The sequence below is a fragment of the Bombyx mori genome, chromosome 14 (assembly GCF_030269925.1).
Source record: "Bombyx mori chromosome 14, ASM3026992v2".
NCBI classification, from domain to species: domain Eukaryota; kingdom Metazoa; phylum Arthropoda; class Insecta; order Lepidoptera; family Bombycidae; genus Bombyx; species Bombyx mori.
In genome coordinates, this window is record NC_085120.1 from 5,000,015 (window position 1) to 5,023,658 (window position 23,644).

A 23,644-nucleotide genomic window follows, 5' to 3' on the forward strand; every position below is an offset into this window, starting at 1 on the left:
CTACGTTTTGTATTTTCCAGTATTTTCTTAATAACCCGGAATTCAATCTTTATTGTTGATTTGTATGTGTGAGTGTAAACAATGTGATTGTCTTGGTAGTCTAAGATTTCCCTTCCCTTCATGAATATTGTTATGCTGGTAAGAGTAACGCCATCTATCGCCGAATAGCCGAACGAATATTGAAGAATCTAGTAACATCTAGAACGCTCGAGGAGTACAACGCCATCTGTTTTCAGATAGCGGAAACACACGACACTCTACTTTTGTGGAATATTCTCGACGATTCTAGGGATTTCGTCTTCTCGACTATACAACCGTTGCAGAGATGGCACGCAGTCAGTTAGTAATCGGAACTACTCGAAGCGAAACAGCGAACGGATCACCTGAAGAAGCGAATTGAGAGTTTTGAAGTGTTTGTTGAGTGTTTTAAGTGTACTTAGTGTTGAATACAGTTTTTAGTTGTACTTCAGTAGAATTTTACTTATCAACGAACCCCAGCGGGTAACAATATATTCACGAGTGCTAATGTTTGGTTCGCTTTTATAAAATTGAAGAATTATGAATATATGCCAGTCTCCGTCAAACGGATGAAGTTGCTCGGTTGACCGACGGTCTGAATGTTTGTTGTTCTGAATTTATATATTCCCAAACATATTATCATGAAAATGTCGAAATGAAAATCGTAAGCGAGATTAAGGCATCGGTCAAATATCTTGTTTTCTATGATTGCTACCCGCTACGGGTGCAGCCAGTTTGACAGCCAGAATACTTAACTTGAGATCTAATTCTGCAAATAAAACATATTTTTCGTTATTTAAAAGAGCTCTACACGTTTGAATACTTGACTTGATACCTAACTCTGCAAATAGAACATATATTTGGTTATTTAAAAGAGCTCTACACTTTTAGAAAAAAAGACTTAAATGAGCTTTAAATATTTTTGAGGAGCTCCTGACATTGCAGTAGTTCATCATTCCATCGTGAAGCAGAGTTGACTTACTGTCATTGAATTCATTTTTTTGGTTTGGCAAAACAATACAGTATAATCAAGCCGGACTGCGTATAAGCTCTAGTATGGGCTGAAATATATAAACTAGTGCTAAAACTCTTTTTTATTTCTATATATGTAATTGTAGATATGACTGTCGTTGATACGCTGTCGAGGTCAAGGCCACCTGATAAGCGCCTACCAAAGTCCAGAAACCACAATATGAATACTTCGGTGTACCTCGAGAAATGTTTAACTTTTATTTCTATAGATACTTTATTTGTTATACATAGATTTGTGTTTATTTTAAAACAAGAGGTAGCAACGAAGTAAATAGGTAAATTGGGTATCGTAAGTGTAATCTCATATAGATAATGTAATGTGTACGATCGTAAAATGTTTGGTATAAGTTTTGAGTAGATTATAACGTTTTCTCTCAACACAGTTTTAGTAAAAAAATTGAATCGCGCTCTTGAACTATGACGTCATTATACACAATAGTGAGTCCTAGTATGAACGCGGAACGCTCAGAAGTCAGTCGCTTATCGTTTTATTCAACAGATTTTAAATATTTTTTACTCTGTTCTTGGTAATTCGTAGACTATGTGAACCTTATTATAAGTGCTCATAATTAACATTCATTGCCTCGTTTAATGAGCATGTTAATGCTAACGCTAATTTATTAGCGCCGTTGGTATATTTCTTCATATTTATTGTTTGATATCTATTTAGTTTGTTCAATTAATTAACCCGTACCCTGAGGAATATGTAAACATGTACATAGCTATAAGACCTACTTATAAACATTATAGAATTATAATACATTTTAAATATTTCATAGCTGGCTAGGCAAAGACAGAAAAGTTCAGTAGCCATTTTTTTTATTTATTCTTAGTTAACCTTTTTTATTATTTGGTAGTTATTGTTGAACCTTAATATTATCAATACAAATAATTTGAAAACAGCTTTTTTTTTATCACATTAACGAATCAAAATATGTCAGCTCAAAATTATTAAAAAAATTTGACAGGAAATATAATAATAAAATGAATCGAAATCTTGAGGTATCAGTGATTGTGATCGAATTTTAACCACCGCACGAAAACTAGAAAAATCAAATACATATATCGATTCCATTTTGTCTGTATAGATAGAGGAAAAAATGTAAAATTCGTCAATCCTCCTTATCAATTTGCCATGTCGAAGGCTATATAAATGAATAATAATAAGCAAATCTTTACTTCCATGCGGAAACTTCCTTTTCTTCAAAAGCTTCTAGAAAACACGTGATCTTTTTTAAATACCGGTAACAAAGTGTCCTTTGCAATTACAGGACAAACGGCCTAACATGAATTGTGATTAGTGTTTGAATACCTTCGAAATAATCTCGAAGTATTTAATAATTAGGGACCAAACAGTTGACTGCTTTGGTTATTTGAAAAAATTAACGATGAGCTAATAGATGTGACACAATTTTTCTGACTTATTTACATCACTTCTTATCTTTATTACTTAAATGAAATGATATTATCTGCAATCTGATTAAATCTGAGTTCGGTATGTTTGTTACTCAATCACGCAAACGTGGTTAAACTAATTTGGATTCAGTTCATTTAATAATATCCTTACATAGGATATTGGTTATCATGGTAAATGACATAATCCGGGCCAAGTATATCTGCTATAATAGATAAGCGTGTTCGCTAGTTCATAATATCAAGTACAGACGGATCTACAAATCTCCTGGTAGTTGCAACAGAGTGTAACACGACAAACTTGGAACCTCTGGGTCTGCGAAGGGACTTCGGTTCCCTCTGTATTTTGTACCGTATGTTCCATGGGGAGTACTCTGAGGAATTGTTTGAGATGATACCGGAACCTCTGAGTCTGCGGAGGGACTTAGGTTCCCTCTGTATTTTGTACCGTGTATTCCATGGGGAGTGCTCTGAGAATTTTTTTGAGAAGATACCATGATCTTGTTTTTACCATCGCACCGCCCGCCACCGGAGTAGAGTTCATCCATACTACCTGGAGCCACTGCGTTCATCCACATTGCGCTTTCAGAGATCTTTTTTGCCACATACCATCCGACTTTGGAATGAGCTCCCCTCCACGGTCCTTCCCGAGCGCTATGACATATCCTTCTTCAAACAAGGCTTGTGGAGAGTACTTAACGGAAAGCAGCGGCTTGGCTCTGCCCCTGGCATTGCTTAAGTCCATGGGCGACGGTAACCACTCACTATCAGGTGGGCCGTATGTTCGTCTGCCTACAAGGGCAATAAAAAAAACTCATAATTCCGGCAACACGTTTCATTCTTTCCGAATCACAAATTTAACATATCTGAAATCACGCCTTAGCAAATATTCGAACAAAACATTTTTTTTTATACTTTTAGATCGTCGGTTGCTAAGAGAGTTCATGACACATGTACCTACACATAGACTGTGTAAATAAACGGGGGCTAGATAAAAGAATGTAACCTCCACATGTGACCGTGTGCTAACGATAAATAAAACAATGAAATCTATACACATAACGCTATTGTGTCATTCGAATTATGATTTATTTTAGTAGTAATTGTTTTTTTTTTATCTCTTTCTAATAGCTAATGCTATGAAAAGGAGTGTATTATAAACGAATATAGCATTATCGCTCGATTTTCAGACGCTCCAAAATAAAATTTATACGCGTTCCAAAACAATTTCAGCCCAAGTGTGTATATGAAATAAAATTCTTAAAAAAAATCTTGACATTGGAACAAGAATATAAATTCAACTTAATATACGTAATAAATTCAATTTATTCGTTCTCACATCGTTTATCCCATTGAGTTGAACTCTTTGGAGATATTCTAGAATATTCGGGAATTCGTTTCTAACGTAATACCCTAAACGTAGAAAAGGAGCGCGTCCACCCTGTTGCTTTTTGCAATAAACGGCTGACAATGCTGACATCTCCAGTATGACAGTCAAAGACAGGTTAGATGTTATTAATGATACGCCTTTCCGTCTATTCCTTAACAAAGGTATGTCATCATACCATGTCATAAGAGCCTTTAGATCTCACATTGTTTTATGTTATAGCAAACCCAGATGAATTTTGTAAGAGCCTTTAGATCTCACACATTGTTTTATATTAAAACAAACCCAGATGTATTTTGTGCAGTCGCATATCTTGTTCTTCTTCGTTTTCTCCACCTTATCCCACTGGGTGGGGTCGGCACAGGGAATTTTTATATTCCATTCAAGAGAATGGAATAGAGAAGTGAGTGTTAAAATGACGACTGATAAAGGACTATCAGCCGTCATTTCAACTCACTCTTCTCTCTCTCTCATATCGTCATTCACACACTCCATCCATTACATCTTCGGTCGACCTCTTCCCCTTCTTCCTTGTTGCAATAATAGTTTAAAATAATAAAATAAAAAAACACGTTTTTGTAGCTAGCTGAACTAAAAAGTAGAAAATTGTTTTCTGAAGTTTTCTGAAGAAAGAAAAAAACAAATTTATCGTAAAAAATAGTGGGGTGAAAAATTTGAAAGCACTTTATGACAGGTTCACATCAGACAAGTTCACAATACTCGTATGCTGTAAATATCGCAGTATTCCCGCAATGAATAATGTAAAATGTTTATTAACTATCGGAGAAATTTTTTGTCACTATCGTGTACTCGTTTTTTTAATAGTTTCTCTTTTTTTTTTCTACCTATTCGCTGGTAACCTAAAGGGCTATTCCAGCTACGCCCAGGCGAGATTTTTTATTGAACAAATTCCCCATTCGGTATTTGTTACCTCGCTAATCGTTATGTTCGGATACTCTCTTCTATCTTCTATATCGTTCCCTCACTACTGAGGATCGCGACCACATGCGACGTACTTCCAATGTGCTCGATCATGGGTGGCATGGACTGCATGGTACAGACTACCACCGAGTAGTGCTTCTCTTGCTAGATCTGACCATCTGGCTGGTGTTCTGCCCACGGCGCGCTTGCCTTCTATTCGACCCGTAATTATGAGCTTCTCTAATTCATGTCTGGGAGACCGCATGATGTGTCCGAAGAAGCTCATAACACGTTCCCGGCAGATGGAAGAGAGCCTTTTTCGGCTAGCTCTCTAGCTGCCTTAGAATGGACTCGTTTGTTCGCATGGCAGTCCACGGTATTCGCAGCATCCTCCGCCACACCCACATTTCAAAGGCATCGATCTTTTTGATATCCCGGCTTTTTATGCACCATGTCTCCGCCCCGTAGAGGAATATGGGAAAGATCAGTGCCCGCACCAAGCGCACTTTGGTTTTATATTTGGTTATATGTTCGGATACACCAAAACATATTTTTCATCGTTAATCACCCGATATGATAATAGGTGCAGTATCATAATCGAGTTTATTTATTATCGTTTTATAACGAGATATAAAATAGGACGATCTCGAATCTCAATGGTATTTATAATTAAAAACGCATTTAATGTATTAATACGTTATATATCGATTAAAATGATATCAACAGTTTGTTTTTGTTTTCATTGTGAATTGTTTATATTTAAATGTATTTTAGATCATCATTATATTGATGCGGATATTTTATATAATCTAGTGTTCCTATGTTTGGATCTGGACATGCATCAAATGCTTTGAATGTTTTTTGAATACAAGATGTATGTAATGTGAAACTTGTTAATATTTGCTCAAGTTGGCTTTTATCAGTACAGCAGCAAACGACGGCTGAGTTGAAATATGCTCATAATACCTCACAGTGCATAGATCATATCGTCATAGTATTCGGAAGTTCCCCAATTGTACCTGTTGAAGACAGTTCTGACAGTTTGCTCGGCACTTACTGTAAATATTTTGTAGTAGATTACAAATTGTGTGTGCCTTTGGAAGGCGACGGAATTATCGAAGAGGGACAAACGGACAATATGCACCCGAGTTTAACTGGTATACCGTATGAGGAGACTGCGTTCAATCCTTTTTTATTGACTTGAGAGTGTCAGATCAGCTGATGGCTCACTTCTATTGGTCTCGTATGCTCATAGACACAAAAGCACGAATTCTGCCTGTGTCGTAACACATATTAAACATTTCAAATAAAGGTCAATTTTAACTTTGCTGCAGAAATAGTAACTTGACTGCGGTAGCTCACCGTGGCGGTCAGTACGTCCCTTAGTGCCGTGCCTACCACTCGGTAACCTTTTGGTAGGTTTGCCTTTTAAAACATCAAGGATCCTCCTCCTTGCGTCGTATTCCTCATTGCTGAGGGTCGTGACCACTCTTTTGTATCACCCTCGCACGCACGATCTTACTCACTCTGGTTGTTACTGATTGCATAAGCGGATTTTCTTGGTAAGGTAATCGCGGTGGGTTGCCACGTCCTTCCGCGCGCATCAAGGATAATATGATACATTTTTTTTTTTTTTTATTGCTTAGCTGTGTGGACGAGCTCACAGCCCACCTGATGTTTAGTGGTTACTGGAGCCCATAGACATCTACAACGTAAATGCGCCACACACCTTGAGATATAGTTCTAAGGTCTCAGTATAGTCACAACGGCTGCCCCACCCTTCAAACCGAAACGCATTACTGCTTCACGGCAGAAATAGGCGGGGCGGCGATACCTACCCGTGCGGACTCACAAGAGGTCCTACCACCAGTAATTACGCAAATTATAATTTTGCGGGTTTCATTTTTATTACACGATCCAGCCTGCAATAAATTCAAATTCAAAATCATTTATTTCAACTTAGATGTCAGTATAACACACTTGTTGAATGTCAAAATATAAATAACAATATTAACTCTACCACCGGTTCCAAAAAAAGCCACAGTCCTGAGAAGAACCGGCGAAACAAACTCAGCTCATGATTTCGAGATTGAATCGCGATCACTTAATACTTTTTTTTTCTATCTATTCTAGTGACCTCGTACGCTTAATAATACACAACAAGCTAATTATTCATTTAATCACCCTTCTTCTTCTTCTTCTTCCAGTGCCTCTTCAATCCTGAAGGTTGGCCGTTAGCTTTCTATATTCGTTTTTATCTGCAGCCAGCCGGAACAGCTGTTCGACGGAGGCAATACCGGTCCACTCCCGGATATTCCGGAGCCATGATTTCTTTCTTCGCCCAGCACGTCTCTTTCCGTTTCCATTTAATCACCCCCTTACTTCAATTTCAGTATTACTGGAGGCGTGTCAGAATGATGCGTCGTGCCTACAAGACCATGCCGGATTGGAGGCCATCACACTTTTGCACCGGCAGCTCGATGATGACGCCAACGGAAACGTGGACTTGAGCGAGAGCGATGATGTGAGTATAATATAAATATAAATAAACTAGCTGTAACCGTCCGCTTCGCTGGGCATTTAAAATTAACATAATTATTTCTCACCCCCACAAACATTCTCATCATTAACGCCCTCACAAGTGGTGTAGGGAGTCCAACACTCATATTAATTAGCCTATCCATTAAGCACATGTATTTTCTACATGGATACCAAGTTTCAAGTTAATCGAATGCATGGTTCAGTAGTTATAACGGAACATCCGTAAAAACCACTGTAGATTTATATATTAGTATAGATGTAAACATTTACTAACAATCACGCTACGTTAACTGGTCCCGTGCTATGTTCGTAAAGAACTTGTGTTACAGGTACCAGATAACGGAAATAAATGTATGATTTTTATTATACACATACATATTTAATATACATCCATAACCTTGGAAAAGACATTTTATATGTCACTTACCATTACACCAGGCGGCCGTTATAGCCGTCTATATAATATACTATATAATAGTACCAACCATTGTCCACACTTTCAGGTACGTGGTAAGCGTAAGCAGGTTCAATTACGATCGCCCATAATTAGATATCAGATTCTTATCTACATGCAGTAGACGATGTAAGACCATTGTTCCGTTTATCATATTTTGTTCTGCGGCGAACATATTTTTAATTTATATTGAATCCGGTTGCGCAAGCTCGTTATCAAATTAACCAATTACACATCGTTTTTTATGATTATTTTATACTTGTATACGTTGTAACTATACTGAGACCTTAGAACTTACATCTCAAGGTGGGTGGCGCATTTACGTTGTAGATGTCTATGAGCTCCAGTAAACAATTACCACCAGGTGGGCTATGAGCTCGTTCACCCATCTAAGCAATAATTTAAAAATAAAAACTTTGTTATCTCATTGTTATGGCTTCTTCGAATGAGTTCCCATACGGACAGTTTTCGTTAGTTCAACATTGTAGCTAAATAATAGGTATTCTATCAAATCAGACTTTATCAATACGTGACAACTCCATACGGCCTTTATTACAAAGATTCAGTGTCATGCAAAAATGTCCTATTGTTTTCCGTGACACTCGATAAGCGTTCAACCACTCATTATGAAAACACCTTGATACCACCGTTCTCGGAAGTCATTCCGATGTCGCTTTAAACTTTCCGGCATTCAAGAAATATATACGTATGCTCTCTAACAATCCTCAAATCACTGAGTTTCTCGCCGGATCTTCTCAGTGGGTCGCGATTCCGATCCGGTGGTAGATTCTGCAAAGCACAGCTCTTGCTAGGGATCGTGTTAGCAACGTCGTCAGGTTTGAGCCCCGTGAGCTCACCTAAAAGCTCGGCGAATCTAGAATAACCCCTCGAGGTTTCTAGAATAGGTAGGGAAAAAAAATATGCCTGAACAAATACGTACGAATATATACGTGATAATGATTTCGAGTTATTGATTTTTGTCGTCTCGTTAATTTACCCGTCGCTTGCGAACGATCACGGGTTTCAAACATCAATAACATTATACTATTGAGAAGGATTGAAGTAAAAATATGTATCAGTTCAATAAGTATGTTATTGATGTTCAATTGAAACTATTAAAAGGCGTGCCCTCAAATGCTACTATCAATTACAATATTGAACGAATTCAACACTTGCACTACTCTGTATCTAGCCCATTGTTGACTTTTACTCACTGATTCCACCACTGAAAAGTATTCGAAACACTGATTCAACATTTGTTTTGAGATTAGATTTAAGCTTTGTTGTACAGCAAAAGAAATAAAATGTTCTTAATCTTAACGCTTTATCTCTTCTAGATAGCCGAAAAATAAAATTTGTTTTATTGCAGAGATGGGTGGACGAGCTCACATCCCACCTGGTGTTAATGGCTACCGGAGCCCATAGACATCTCTAAAGTAAATGGCGACACCCAACTTGAGATATGAGTTCTAAGGTCTCAGTATAGTTACAACGGCGGCCCCACCCTTCAAACCGAAACGCATTACTGCTTCACAGCAGAGATAGGCAGGGTGGCGGTACCTTCCCGTGTGGACTCACAAGAGGTTTTACCACCAGTAAAAATGAACCAATCAAGGTAGAAGTAACGGTAGACTGCGGTGTAACAATTTAAATCACTTAGTTGATTAAATGGGACGCAATTTTTTCCCTCTCTATATTTTTTTGTTTAGTTATACACATATAGTCATTGAATACGTATATGGCTGGCGGAATCGATGTAATCTGAACATGCGGTAATGGATAAACAAACACGCGTCTATATTGAGTTTAATATCCTGTACAACGGAGCTGTTGACTAGATATCTAGTTTTTTCCTTGAAAATTGATTGAGTAAATATGTAGTTCTAAGCTTAAATTAAATAACAAATAATGTGATGTGTTCAGAGAATTATGTATATCATGTTTGATTATGAAAAATATGTTTCCTTAAGTCTTTCTGCCCAAAACTAAAACCTAGTGAGATAAAATTTCACCCTGATTATTGATGGGTTTGTGCCATTGGTCTACCTAGGAAACGGTTTTCTTTATTTTTATAGCTTACATAGTTGGACGAGCTCACAGCCCACCTGGTGTTAAGTGGTTACTGGAGCCCATAGACATCTACAACGTAAATGCGCCACCCACCTTGAGATATTAGTTCTAAGGTCTCACATAATCAAACCGCCCAAATAGTCGGTATTCCGATGCTCCGCATTTTATACGCATTAATAGAGAGTCGATGTATCGACGGTTCGCGTTCAAAGGGTTAAAAATATATTCTTAGGGCGATTCAGATTTTTGTTACATTATACTAGAAAAGTTTTCCAAAAGCCCGCTCGGGTCATTGGGTCAGTAACATTAGACTGGCCGTGGGCTTTCATCTACTCGAAATGAAAGACGAATCTGCTTTTTTAAGGGATTTTATGACCTAGTAACTAAGACCTTTAAATCATGTCTTATTTTAATTTATTTTCTTATTTTTGTGAAAAATGATGAAATGAAATGAAGATGATTAATTTGAGACATTAATCAACTGGGATGAAATCAAATGAAATGAGATGAGATAATATGGGATGAAATATAATCTCAGTAAAATGGTGGTCATCTACAGAGACTTTTTCATTGGACTTTTTAGAGGATCCCGAGAAGTGAAGTCCAGCGGCTTTGTTTCATTTTCCCACATTTGTGCACTTTCACAGATATTAAACAGTTAACAATCCACCGTTATTACACATTTAAACCTGAAGAAACACTAAATAGACAAAATAAAACAAATCACACAACTTCACTCCTCGCGTTCCCACCAAAAAGTCAGTAGAATCTGCTATTAAAAAAAACTGTCCTACCCTCGACTTCGAATAATTGTGTTATAACGATAAAATATGATAAATAGTTCGATTATCTTCATTGATACGGGACCTTGATATTGACAAGTGACTAAACCGGTTTTCATTACAAATACTAAGCTTTGTGTATACATACGTGGATCAAGTTCAGCGAATCGAATCCTATTAAATATTGAACTTTGAAGTTCAATGACTCACTTCGGAATAGCATTTTTGTGAATGGTACTTACTATACAACGAATATGATTTATATAAATCTAATAAAAACTGTATTATTTAAGATAAAGGTAATCGAGACAACTGTGTATTAGAATTTTTTTCTAGCGCTGAACTGCATCTATAAGTAGTTTTTTTTTCATTCTTTAGACGAGTGAACGACCTCACGACCCTCTGGTATTGAGTAGTTAGTAGAAGTCATTCGCGAATCAGATACTCTTGAATTGTTAGGTCTCTTTGGGAGGCGCTCGGGTAGCTGTTAGCAAATCCCAACCCTCCTAGCTGAGCCCTTGCTCGCCCACCTGCCCTGGTAAAACTGGAAAGGCCTCCGGGCCACCAGTAATCTCTCAAACAAATCAGTTAGTAGAATGCATTATACTCATTCGCGTCAGAGATGGGTAGGATGGTGGTACTTATCCATGCGTGCTGACAAGGCGCCAACCCCAGCATCGTTTTTGTCGGAATTTTTAATAATTATTTTCCACATTTCACTCAAATTTTATCATCATACGAATACGCTGCAAGTAAAATGACACTAACAGAAACATGTGTTATAAAAGGAGCCTTTTTTGCATCGATAAGTTAAACATCTCACTCATAGTATATACTTTTATTGTTAAGTTATTACCGGGACTCGTAGACGACATCACAAAGTAGATGACCACCACTTTGAGACATGAGATCAATTGTATTGTGTAACAGGTGACCCGTGCTGCTTCAAACCGGAACTTATGACGCAAATTATAAATTTGTTTTTTCAATACACAATTATGTATTACAGTAACGCAGAAGTCGTTTGTGAACACATGTTAAGTTCGTGTTACATTTTAAAAAAAATTAACAGATGCTTGATACGAGTATACTGGTCGCCGTATCCTGTAAGCCCCGACTGCTCCAAATTATTCACCATTACGTCACTAAAGAGATCGATTTAAGTAAACATGTTTATATGTATGTTTTTTTTATTTTTTATTTATTGCTTAGATGGTTGGACGATGTTAAGTGGTTACTGCAGCCCATAGACATCTAAATGCGCCACCCACCTTGAGATATAAGTTCTACTAAGGTCTCAGTATAGTTACAACGGCTACCCCACCCTTCAAACCGAAACGCATTACTGCTTCACGGCAGAAATAGGCGGGGTGGTGGTACCTACCCGTTCGGACTCACAAGAGGTCCTACCACCAGTAAATATATTAAAAATAATTATTTATTTTCAGTTCCTCCGCGAAGAGTTGCAGTACGACAGCGGCTACGAGAAGCGACAGAGGGCGTTCCACCACAATGACGATATGCACATATCTGTCAAGGAACTATGGGAGGCGTGGCTTAGATCGGAGGTCAGTGGCTGTGAGATAGATAAAACATAGTATTTTTAGTGAAAAACGGTCGCACACCGCTATGACCATTGCTAATTCTTTATACATTGAGCAGTCGAGGCAGCGACCCATCCTATGGTGAGTGAATGCCATCGTCCGCACATTAGCTATGCCAATGGTACAACCAACCCGCACCTACCTCTGAGGACTCCTTTCAAACCACGGTTGAAATACATCAATTTATTAAGATTTTAGATAATGTAGCAAAAGCCCATGATGTGTCAGAAGCTGTAATAAAATTTCGAATAAATTAGATAAACAATGTAAGGATTCATAAGTCAGGGATACACACTCATTTTTATATATTAAGTGTAGATCGGAATAGAGAACTTTTAGGTGTGATACACAGTCGTGTTAGGCTATGTGATATAATTAACATATTAGGTAAAATACAAGGAAATTGACATAATATAAGTTCATGACATCGACAGCCCTTTTTATTCCCTACCTTTGCTGATAGCCTTGAGAGGCTATATCAGCGTTACCCTAGTGTGTAGGTGAGCTCTCGGAGCTCAAACCGGAGGTGTTGCTAACACTGGCCCTAGCAAGAGCAGTGCTTCGCAGAATCCACTACTGGATCGAAAACGCGACCCACTGAGAAGATTCGGCGAGAAACTCTGTGGGCCGACAGCCCTTAAAAATAAAACTATGCTACAAATATATTGACATGCATTTAATGGCTCGATATATACGTTTTTTTGTATGTAACAGAATCAGACGTCATTTTCGCCAACCTCAAGACGCCCGATTAACTTCATAATTTGCACAGGCATCAGGGACTCTTAAGTTCGCTCTAATATCTCAACCAGTATTAACATGATAAAAAAGATGAAATTAATTGTAGTTCTATTTGCTATTTAAGCGCGTTTTTTTTTCCTTTGTTTTTAAACTTTTTTTTATTTTATTCCTTTATCTTTTAGGTTCACAATTGGACGGTGGAGCAAACGGTCGAATGGTTATCAGAATCCGTGGATCTTCCGCAGTACACAACATTATTTTTACAGCACAAAGTCACTGGCGCTACGTTACCAAGGTATGTTTAATGGCAATTATAATTGAACTAAGGAGATAATACTAGGAGAATAATATGAGAACTAAAACTGATTGTTATTCCAGAAACAATATAAAATCGCGATCTAAAACTACGTTTCACTATAATTTTGATTTTTATATTTGGAACGGGTTCAACGACCTCTCGCAACCTGTGACTACCTCGCTATAGACACATATAAGACGGTAGTGCCACATAAGTATTAAAGTCGTGCAAAACGCGTCATTACGGTTTATTTATTGAATACTCTGTATAGTTAGAACGCACGGATAGATTGGTCTGTCTAGGTTTACAGGAAAGAAATGGTGTTTATTGTTTCATCCGCGAGAAGCTGGAATGGCCACTTCGTTACCAGCGGATAAGTAGGGAAAAAAGGTATTCAGGTGGTAATAAATCATGCGTGCCGGTTTGAAGGATGTGATATTTACACTTTGACTTGATGTTTCAAAGCGGGTCTTGTTTCAAGCTTAATATCTATGGACTTAGGTAAACTGCGTAACATTGGTAACTGGCCACGTATCTAATTCGATGATAATACTAAACTAAAATACCAGCGTCTAAACATGTACACATACAATAGCATTTTTAGTATAGATATAAGCAATAAATTAAAATTTTAGTATTTTTTTTAATACTTGCTATATTTTGTCTTACTTTATCAGTTGAGCGCCATCTGTTTGTCATCAAACCATTGGAAATATTGCCTAGGAATTATAATCGTTGAATATCGACGAAATATTCTTAAGTCTTCAATTTTCGCGAGTAGTCGACATAATGAATTTTTTTTTATTGCTTAGATAGGTGGACGAGCTCACAGCCCACCTGGTGTTAAGTGGTTACTGGAGCCCATAGACATCTACAACGTAAATGCGCCACCCACCTGGAGACATAAGTTCTAAGGTCTCAGTATAGTTACAACGGCTGCCCCACCCTTCAAACCGAAACGCATTACTGCTTCACGGCAAAAATAGGCAGGGTGGTGGTACCTACCCGCGCGGACTCACAAGAGATCCTACCATCAGTTAATATTTTAACGGTTCGATCGAATAATTTACGAAAACTGTAAAGCATTCGAAACGTCTTGTATAGTATAATGGCAATAAATAACGCGAAATTAAATCATAAAAATAGTTTTATTTATACTATTAAGTTATATTATCGGCCATTAAAATTGTTTCATTTATAAACGAAAACAATAATATATTTTCGGTCCGTGGAAATAAATTTATGAGTCGAAATGTAATTGCAGACTTGAAGTCGATTACACAATATATACTGTATAATATTTATTTATTGTAAGCGCACAATTTTAATCGTAGTTCCTTTGCAGACTCGCCGTAAACAACATGCAGTATCTGAGCAATGTGCTCGGCATCAAAGATCCCATACACAAACAGAAGCTGGCGCTTAAAGCTATGGACGTTGTGCTTTTTGGACCACCCAAAGGTAAACAAAGATTTTTAATTAATAATATAGTATAACAAAAATATACAATATAATAAAACAAATCCTGTCGCGTTGCGATTACCGTCACAAATAATAAAGAAGCCTTTATTAACAACCTTAATTCATATTTAGGTACATTTTTCTTTTCATTTGACATCGGCTAAGATTGTTTTGCTTTCGCATAGGCCTCCCCCAAATCCTGCCATAAGTTCCGGTCGTGGCATTTCCTCTTCCACGTAGAGCCTGCAACAGCTTTTATATCGTCTACCCACCTTTGGAACGGTCGTCCTTTTAATGTTTTCCCCTCTCGAGGGTACCATTCAGTTACTAATTTAGCCCATTTTTCTGTTTTGCACAAATAATAATATTAAAAAAAAAAAAAATTGTTTTAATGCTTGAGCGTGAGCTACGTGCCCAATTTGTGTTAATTAGTTACTCAAGAAATACGACATGACCTAAGTAAATGCGTTACCCACACTGAGTTCTAAGTCTCTTTTTTTTTTATATGGGTGGACGTAGCCCATAGACATCTACAAGGTAAATGCCGCCACCCACCTTGAAATATGAGTTCTAAAGTATCAGTATAGCTACGACAGTTACCCCACCCTTCAAAACAAAGCGCATTACTGCTTCACGGCGGAAATAGGCAGAGTGCTGGTACCTATCCGTCCGGATTCTTAAGAGGTCCAGTAATTATCATACTAAGGACAGTCCCGCCCTTCAAACCGACCCACAAACACAACACACTGAATTTCGCGGTGAATCTTCTCAGTGGGTCGCGATTCCGATCCGGTCGTAGATTCAACTAAGCACTGCTCTTGCTAGGGCTAATGTTAGCAAAGTCTCCCAGGCTGAGTCCAGAGAGCTCTTCTACACATTCGGTGCAACTAATATAACTCCTCGAGGATAATAGTAGTGGGTAGGCAAAAAAAAAAACTGGAACGCATTACTAGTGCGTGCCATAAATATGTAGGGCTGTCACCCGTAAATAATTACTGTATTAAAAAAACGAATGTTGAAGTTAGACGCGCGCCATCTGTCATTCGTTAACTGCACTAGAATAGAAGCCTTTCCTTAACTATGTCGTAAACGAAGCACGCACATACTTTTTTTTCGATAAGACTCCCCGCGCACATAAGCAGCCCAGAACTCTTGGCTGCGGCAGCCAATACAACGCGCACTTGCTGTAGCAGCCAATGAATATTCATTTTGCTAAAAGTTAGATATATGTCACAGCATGCTTGTACAATTTTTTGTATTAAAAACAACCGGTCTGGGTATGTATAAATATATTTAAAATAGTTATAGAATAAGCCTTTTGAATGCCGTTCTAGAAAAAGAGGATGAATCTAGTGTATTTTCTTTGCTTTGCGTTTTTTACGAGATAAAGTCCAAAACGTTCGACGAAAAGATCATAAATTGGCGTCGATTGGCTGCTATAACTGGCTGCTCAAATATGTCGGTTGCCGCAGCCAGCCTTAGATTATTTATAAATTTCGCATGCAGTAAAAGTTTTAAACGATCTGTATGTAAGTGCGCCATCTATTGGCTAGGAGTCCTATGATGCTAGTTCGTATTATTATAATATAATCTCTGGTCTTGTCTTCATGAGGCCGAGAGATGACAGCTGTTATTTTGGACCGAACAAAGATTATGTAACATACGGTTCCAATACAAAGTTCTTATCAGAATGCTAAAGTCAACTAGACAAAGTTTGTAAAAGAAACTATGACAAAAACCTATCATATTAAAATTCTTCAGGGAATAAATTAGTATATACAATAAGTAATTGTGTTTACTCGACCCAAAGAATAGTTTAAACACGTATTGAGCATAAAATGTATGCCAAATAGATTACTAAAATACCACCAACATTACAGTAGAGGATCAGATGAGTATATAACACTGCAGTGCAAACTTCACAAAACTTGCTGAGTGTATCTGGTCGTGACGTCATTTGAGGTCAAATGAACGACGTGCTGATTGTAGATTATACAATCATCATGTGTTGTTATTCATATTCAAAAAATATACTATTACATTTTTTTTGTAATTTAAAAATCTTTTGAATGATTGTTTTAATACAATTAATTTCCTTCATAACAACTTTCTTATTGGTGTTTTTACTTATCTATTATCATCTAGTGGAGATGATCAGACGAACCACCTGTAAGGTAGTTATCAGAGTCTACAGACATTCCAGCACTATCATTCTATATATATAAGGTCAAGAGGTGCAAAGGGCAACCTATATTATGTCACGCAATCAGCAATAAGTTTTTTTTAATGGGTAAATTATGGCAAGTTCACAGCCCACTTTCTACCAACTCAAACTAAGACATGACAAAAGGTCCAGTGTCCAAACTCTATAATTTGATATAAGCAAATAACCAAGCAAAACTTTTAAACATTTTTATTCCACGATGGTGTCTGTCTTTTTTGGCACTCAAGAAAGTGACCGTAGGTCGGAGAACACTGATATGTGGCAAATTTAAATGAATATAAAACATAATAAACCAAAAATATAAAAAAGCCGACTTCAACAAAATAAAATAAGAATATCAACAATGTATTCAAAATAAATTAAATTTGCATTATTAAGGATAATAAAAGCTACTGGTTATATATACCTTGATAAAATTGGATTACATAGGAATTACATGGGAAGCACCGGCTTTCAAATAAAAAAGATAAATCATAATCGGTTCACCAAAAAAAAAGCTATGAAGTCTGTTTAAAATCCTTCTCTTTTTGAAGTCTGTGAAAAGAAACCATAACGCTGCGTTTTTTAATGTATTTTCACATAATGTGGTTACAGTTACATTCTAATGTTTGTGATGATTTTATTGACTTTCAATTGTTTTAAATTCAATATTTAAATTAAAATAATTGAAGGATTTTCGAATCCCTGTTCGATGTTAGACTGGACGTGATTCTAAGGCAGCAAAGACATCTCTCTATACCTGTGATACGTTTGGGCATTAATTATTAAAAGTAATGGTTGAGGAAGATCTTATAAAACAACCAACTTATGCTTATATTCTCGGTATGTCTTCAATAAAAAAAAAATGTATATTATTATAAATAGTTTTATAATAATATACATTATAAATAGTTTTTAATAATCGTCCATCAGTTTCCAATGAAATTAATCATGACTTGATTGCGTATTTAAGCCGAGGTAACTCGTGATCTTGGTTTGCCGCGCAAATATAAACTTTTCTTAAGAATCGATGATCAATAACTCTTTAGAAAATCAAAGGCCGCGCATTACCAATCGCTAATCTAGAGGATTCAGTGTACATAACGTAACGACGGTTCGGCGGTTAGTTAAACAACAACAGCTGAAGATCTTATGTACGATAACTAATTATTATGTTCATCAACTTAATTATTCCATTGTATTACAAGACTAGATCTTAGAATAGTTTGATGGAAAACATGTTGTTGCTGTTGTGTTTATTTCGTTGCTGCGGCTTTATTAAGTTCAAGTTTAGTATTTTATTTGATAAATTAATTGATTACGAACATATTTTTCAATTTTAAGTCAGGTTTAAAACAACTACTTTTATTTTCAATGTTTATTTTATTTAAGAAAGGGCTCTGAGTGATAAGGTGTAGTGAAGTTGTGTTTGTCGATATTTTTTTGTTCATTCAAGCTGCAGCTGTGCGAATCGCATTTGATTTGTTGCGCATTCATAGCTGGAATGGCTGGACAGTAGCACAAACGTTCGAGTGTGTTGTAAGAACGCACCGGTGGGCAACACTATTCACTCTACTTCTGCCGCGAAGCATTTTTCCGTGTCGTTCATATAGAAAGACTAGGGAAGCTGTTACTTGTGTTTTTTTTTTATTGCTTAGATGGGTGGACGAGCTCACAGCTCACCTGGTGTTAAGTGGTTACTGGAGCCCATAGACATCTACAAAGTAAATGCGCCATCCACCTTGAGATATAAGTTCTAAAGTCTCAAGTATAGTTACAACAGCTGCCTCACCCTTCAAACCGAAACGCACTACTGCTTCACGGCCCAAAATAGGCAGGGTGGCGGTACCTAAACACGCGGACTCACAAGAGGTCCTACCACCAGTAATTACTCACAGGTTACCCCACCGCCATCTTTAGTTAATTTTCATAAATAATCTCTAAGACTAGTCTTAATGATGCACGCCGTGAATAAATAAATATTTATAAGAAGACCCACAACAACAGAATTTATTCGACATTATACAAACGCGAGCTTCATTAAAACTGCAAAAAGTATATTTTCAATTAGATTGTTTCATTATGCAGATTGTGTTCCGAGATCTCGAGATTGTACGAACCGATAATGAATTACTCCATAGCGCTGTACGATGTTAATTACAACCTACATAGTACTACTCAGAGTTCTAAAAAAAAAGAACGAAATGTCCTTTTTTAGTCAACTTAAAATGTGCCGAGTGCGAGAGGGACATTAGATGCTTGATGATTTTGCGTGGATGATATTCGGCATAGCGTGACCAACAATTGTATCGGCTGCTGAAGGCCACATTGTCATCGTTATGATCGCCGGTGAATCCGCAAAAAAACACATTTATCGTCTGTCGTTTGACTTTTTGTTGTAATGTACGAATAACAACTGAATTCTTTGACTTAAGTTGCACGGAAAATAAATTATGTGGTTTTTATTTAAAAGACACACACTATGCATATATATTATATAATAGGCTGCATATGGATTTGACATGATTTTTTCTACCGGCCGCCCTCCTACCGTTCCTGAGAAGGCTATCGTTTGCATATAATAAGCAGAAGATGTCCCGCATTCGACATCCACGGGAATATATGGCCCGCTCCAATATTTCAATTATAACATTAGGTCTTTTACCTACAAAACTCCCGTTTCGTATACAGAAAGTTAGACATTTTTGTATAAGTAATTTTTATTTCTATCAATTAAAATATGCAAACATGGTATCGATGCATCTCTTTTTTTTTTCTTATTGCTTAGTTGGGTGGACGAGCTCACAGCCCACCTGGTGTTAAGTAGTTACTGAAGTCCATAGACATCCACAACGTAAATGCGCCACCCACCTTGAGATATAAGTTCTAAGATCTCAGTATAGTTACAACGGCTGCCCTACCCTTCAGACCGAAACACATTACTGCTTCACGGCAGAAACAGGCAGGGTGGTGGTACCTACCCGCGCCGACTCACAAGAGGTCCTACCACTAGTCAGGTGTACGGAAGATGTGATGAATTATAGTGACACTAGACCAACCAAACAGTGACCCTGTTCTAGTAACCTCAAGGGGTTATTCTAAATTCATCAAACTAGTAGGTGAGCTCACGGGGCTCAAAATGGGAGTGCTGCTAACACTGGCCCTAGCAAGAGCAGTAAATAAATAAATAAATAAATAAATATTTACTAACAATCACGCCACGTTAACTGGTCCCGTGATAAGTTCGTAAAGAACTTGTGTTACAGGTACCAGATAACGGAAATAAATGTAAGATTTTTATTATACACATACATATATTTAATATACATCCATAACCCTGGAAAAGACATTTATATTTATCATACAAATATCTTCCCTTGGCGGGATTCGAACCCGCGACCCCTTTGTGTAGTGACCATGTCACTTACCACTACACCAAACGGCCGTTTCTTAGTACTTACTTCGCAGTACTAAGCAGTACTTCGCAGAACCTACCACCGGATCGGAAACGCGACCCACTGAGAAGATCCGGCGAGAAACTCAGTGGGCTGTGTCTATGGGTTAGCTTCCAATATCATCTTTAATTTGTTGCTGTCGATTTTAGTTTTCGAGGATCAAAATTTCAATTTTTATCCGGTCCATATTGATGAAAAGATACAAATGTAGTGAAAACAAAGCACCAATCAATAAACAAATGACTGAATTTGAAAATAAAGTTTCTTAATTTTAAAATAAAATTCGTTTGAATTTAGAATGCCAGTTATACTTGAATTACGTTTCAAAACGTTTGTTAAACGGCAACATCGTAGATAAATAAATACATAAGGCTATAAGGTCTTGTAACCATTGGCCATAAATAAATAAAATAAATACATATTATTACGATTTTATACAAAAACACTACTACTTCATGTCCAGCAGTAGATCGGACTGAAATTAGACACTGAGTTAATGCTCATGTACTTTATGTCAATAAATTTTTTATCGTCTAATTTGTTAAATAACTTTTGAAAACTACATGAACGAGAGTTTACGAATATCTGAGCCAGAGGATAAATAATTTTATTTGCAACTCAATTCCGAGCTCCAAACAAAACACTTCAAGATCAAGATCCCCTGTGAATAGTATTATAACATATTAAACGAATACTCACATCTTAATCTACTGAAAATTTAATCACTATTCATTCATTCACCCAACCATATACTTTAGAACGATTATCTGCAACCGCTAACGAGTAGAATTACATGTCGAGCCATAACAACCGACAATGAACCATTTGAATTGTGCCCGTGAAATAACACTGCACAAGAATCGATGAGCGCGAAACGGATGAATCGGATATAAAGTCTCGTCCCAACTTATTATTACTACTTGTGACGTGTTATTAAACTACTACTTTCTGAAGTGACCACGTTTTTTTTTAATTAAAGAACATTTCGTGATTTTCCGTGTTTATCGCGAACTAAATTGTTTCATCGTTGATTTCTAGAAGATTATAATTCTACATTTTTATAGTAGTAACAACAGTAGTTCAATAACTTACTGGTGGTAGGACCTCTTGTGAGTCCGCGCGGGTAGGTACCACCGCCCTGCCTATTTCTGCCGTGAAGCAGTAATGCGTTTCGGTTTGAAGGGTGGGGCAGCCGTTGTAACTATACTGAGATCTTAGAACTTATATCTCAAGGTGGGTGGCACATTTGCGTCGTAGACGTCCATGGGCTCCAGTAACCACTTAACACCAGGTGGTCTGTGAGCTCGTCCACCCAACTAAGCAATAAAAAATAAAAAAATAATAATTATGTGTGATTATAAATTCAAACTTCCATTTTGGCTGATTTAGGTTTGGTTGAAGCGCTTTCATAAATTATTATTTTTTGGCAATTTATATCTTTTCGTCCGACTTGAATATTGTTAGAATTTGTTGTTCTAACTCGCAATTTAAAAGTTTAAATTCCAAAATACTAGAAAATAGCCTAATGCTCCAAATCAACATATAGCAACATACACATAACATTTTAATCATCCAATTAAAACTTGTATTGTTTTGTTTCATAATAGTCTTGCACTAGATAAAAACGCTGACTATCTACTGTTTTAATTAGGTAAGTCATTATAGCTATATCATAAAACATATAAACAAGCTATATATTGTTGTAAGTGTGTACAGACCTCCTGATGCGTTATATGATTCTTTTGAAAATATTTTGGAAAATGTATTGCTAAAGCTTTCTGTCTCTAATAAACAAATTTTTGTATGTGGTGATTATAATATCAATCTTTTAGAAAACACAAATACCACTATTAGATTCAGAACATTGTTAAAGTCATATAACCTCCCAAACTTATTTCTAGAGCCTACTAGGACCACGACCACATCGGCAACATGTTTAGATAACATATTTACAAATGTAACACCGATTAACAAAAAAATTATTAATCAATTAACATCAGACCATAGTGTTTGTGTCTTTTGAATCTATTATGAATTCTAAAGATAAAAATACTCTTGTGATTGTTCCTATTAATAAAAAACGAATTGAGAAGTTTAGAAATAATATTAAGCAAGAACATTCAGAAATTATTTATAACAAAAACCCAAATTTATCATACCAAAATATGTTTGAGAGAATTAATATGGTCTTTACTGATGTATTTATTCCTAAAACTGTAACATTAAAAAACAAAACGGTGTTCAGCGAGTGGGCCACCACCGGAGTGTACAAAAGTAGAAAAAAATTGTATGATCTGTATTCTGAAAAAGCTTATAATAATGATGAAACATTTCATCAATATGTCAGGAACTATTCCAAACTATTTAGAAAAGTTTGTTTAGCGGCAAAATCTTTACATGTAAGTGATTTAATCAAAAATGCCCCTGACAAGATAAAGATGACTTGGAACATCATTGGTAGAGAAAGTGGAAAAGTCAGAAATAGCCATCAAGAATTCTCGTTAAAAATAGACGATAAATTGGTAACTAGTCATGAAGATGTGGCTAATGCTTTTGAAAAGTTTTTCTCTGACATTCCAGTTTCAACTACCACATCTCTAAATTCATCCCCCACAGCAGCTGAAATATTATTGCATAACCATGTCAAGAAATGCAATGAAATTTTTAAATTTAAGAAAATTAATTCAAACAATATAATAAAAAGCTTTAATAGCCTTAATGTGAAAAATACAGCTGACTTGTGGGGAATATCAGTAAAGGTTTTGAAGTCTGTAATAGACATTATTGCTTCTCATCTTGTTAGTATTTTTAATGATTGTATTAAGTGTGGTGTATTTCCTGACTTAATGAAACATAGTAAAGTGATTCCTCTTTTTAAATCTGGTAGTACTGATGACCCCTCTAACTATAGACCTATTTCAGTACTTCCTACGTTGAGTAAAATCTTTGAAAACATTATTTTGACACAACTTTTAGAACATTTTAAATCAAATAACCTGCTTCATAATAAACAATTCGGGTTTACAAGGGGTCGCTCTACAACTGATGCAGGTGCTTATCTAATCAAAAATATATTTCAATCTTGGGAGGAATCGCATGATTGTCTTGGAATTTTCTGTGACTTATCTAAAGCATTTGACTGTGTTGAACATGAAACATTGGTGAGGAAACTACATCACTATGGTATTAGGGATGGTGCATTGGAACTTATTACTTCCTATTTATCAGGAAGGATACAAACAGTAGATGTGAAAGGAAATAGAT

At 36.5% G+C, this 23,644-nt stretch overlaps 1 protein-coding gene across 3 annotated transcripts in view; it reads left to right on the forward strand.

Moving 5' to 3' along the window:
- The window catches only part of Stim1 (stromal interaction molecule 1), a 57,740-nt gene that overhangs the window by 13,322 nt on the left and 20,774 nt on the right, over positions 1 to 23,644 (forward strand). For all 3 annotated transcript variants that reach the window (XM_012695693.4, XM_012695684.4, NM_001135202.1), the window contains exons 2-5: positions 7,165 to 7,295; positions 12,067 to 12,186; positions 13,146 to 13,258; positions 14,607 to 14,722. In XM_012695693.4, the coding sequence (XP_012551147.1) occupies positions 7,165 to 7,295; positions 12,067 to 12,186; positions 13,146 to 13,258; positions 14,607 to 14,722 (480 nt within the window). The remainder of the gene's footprint in view (positions 1 to 7,164; positions 7,296 to 12,066; positions 12,187 to 13,145; positions 13,259 to 14,606; positions 14,723 to 23,644) is intronic.